Source organism: Physeter macrocephalus, chromosome 18 (genome assembly GCF_002837175.3).
Source record: "Physeter macrocephalus isolate SW-GA chromosome 18, ASM283717v5, whole genome shotgun sequence".
NCBI lineage: Eukaryota > Metazoa > Chordata > Mammalia > Artiodactyla > Physeteridae > Physeter > Physeter macrocephalus.
The window spans coordinates 106735417-106736974 of record NC_041231.1 but is presented as its reverse complement, the minus strand read 5'-3'; the positions used below and the strand labels follow the sequence as shown (position 1 = coordinate 106736974).

Below are 1558 nucleotides of genomic sequence, written 5' to 3'. Positions count from 1 at the left end.
AATTATGTTTACATTTCCACTTTAAGGAATTCCTGCATTTGAAAGCTGTCTGGGGACATCCCCCCGTGGCGTGGCGCAGTGGTTAAGAATCCGCCTGCCAATGCAGGGGAGTAAGGGTTTGAGTCCTGGTCCAGGAAGATCCCACATACCGCGGAGCAACTAAGCCCGTGCGCCACAACTACTGAGCCTGCTCTCTAGAGCCCGTGAGCCACAACTACTGAGCCCGTGTGCTACAACTACTGAAGCCCGTGCGCCTAGAGCCCGTGCTTTGCAACAAGAGAAGCCACCGCAATGAGAAGCCCGCACCCCGCAACGAAGAGTAGCCCCTGCTCACTGCAACTAGAGAAAGTCTGCACGCAGCAACGAAGACCCAACGCAGCCAAAAATAGATAAATAAAATAAATAAATTTATTTACAAGGAAGGAAGGAAAGAAAGACTTAAAGAAAAAGAAAGAAAGAAAGAGAGAAAGAAGTCAAGCTGCCTGGCCCTGGGCAGTGCAAGGTGGACCCCAGGGTCATGCTGAGGGGCTAGGGAAGGGGAGAGGGGGTCCCCTGCAAGGGGGAGGCGGGAGGAGGAAAGGAAGCATCAGCATGTATGACCAGGGCTGCCCTCGCTCACCTTCCGTCTGCCCTTTGACCCACTCGTTTATGGCCTTCCTTGCGTCTTCGGTGGCCTGCAGAAAATCCACACTGGCCAGTTCAGCACCGTACATTTTCTGAGTTGAAGCTAAGAACTCCTGTTTAAGAAAAAAAAAAGGAAATGTGAAAAACTCATACTCCATACAGAAATGGTTTTCTTAAATCCTGAAAAGCAACAGAAATTGTCCCAAAAGGCATATATCATTGTAACAAAAAAAATTCTAACCCTTCTGCTTTTTTTAGTATAGTGAAAAACACATAGCATTCAATGGACGATCGTAAGCACTTTTAAGCGTACAGTTCAGTAGTTTCAGTGTTGTATAAAGTTTACCAATTCCTGGGGACTTCCCTGGTGGTCCAGTGGTTAAGACTCTGCGCTTCCACTGCAGGGGGCAGGGGTTCAATCCCTGGTCAGGGAACTAAGATCCCACATGCCTCGCGGCACAGCCCCAATAAAATAAAACAAAATCTACCAACTCTTTTCTACCCCTTGACTAACATTTTCATAAACAAGCAAATACCGATTGTCCTTGAAAGTGAATTATGGAAGTCACTCGTGCTTTCGCAAAACAGCCAGGGTCAGTCTTTTCACTGTGGAGACTAGAAAATGAAATCACATCCATTTATGGGAATACTGTCTGTCGTGTTTTCATTCTGGATCATATTTCTGAATGTGTATAAACATTAAAGCTGCCTTCTGTGACTGGATTGTGCTGGAAAAAGTCTGCATTGTCTACTGAGTTTTGGAACATAAAGAGCAAAGTACTTACAGGGAGGAAATCATAGCTTTTCTCTCCAAATAACCTATTAGCCACTTTCAGAGTATAGGGGGCTCCATGTTTGTTGATGTCAGCATTCAAACTCTGAAACGTTGAATGAATCTCCTCAAGCCCTTTGAAATAGAGAGCCTAAAAGAAAG

At 45.6% G+C, this 1558-nt stretch overlaps 1 protein-coding gene across 1 annotated transcript in view; it reads right to left on the bottom strand.

Annotated features, from left to right (window-relative positions):
• Positions 1 to 1558, bottom strand: part of LOC112064339 (leukocyte elastase inhibitor-like) — a 26081-nt gene that overhangs the window by 8643 nt on the left and 15880 nt on the right. Inside the window, exons 5-6 of the mRNA XM_055080035.1 lie at positions 1410 to 1547; positions 522 to 737 (exon numbers count right to left, since the gene is read on the bottom strand). Of these exons, the coding sequence (XP_054936010.1) occupies positions 522 to 737; positions 1410 to 1547 (354 nt within the window). The remainder of the gene's footprint in view (positions 1 to 521; positions 738 to 1409; positions 1548 to 1558) is intronic.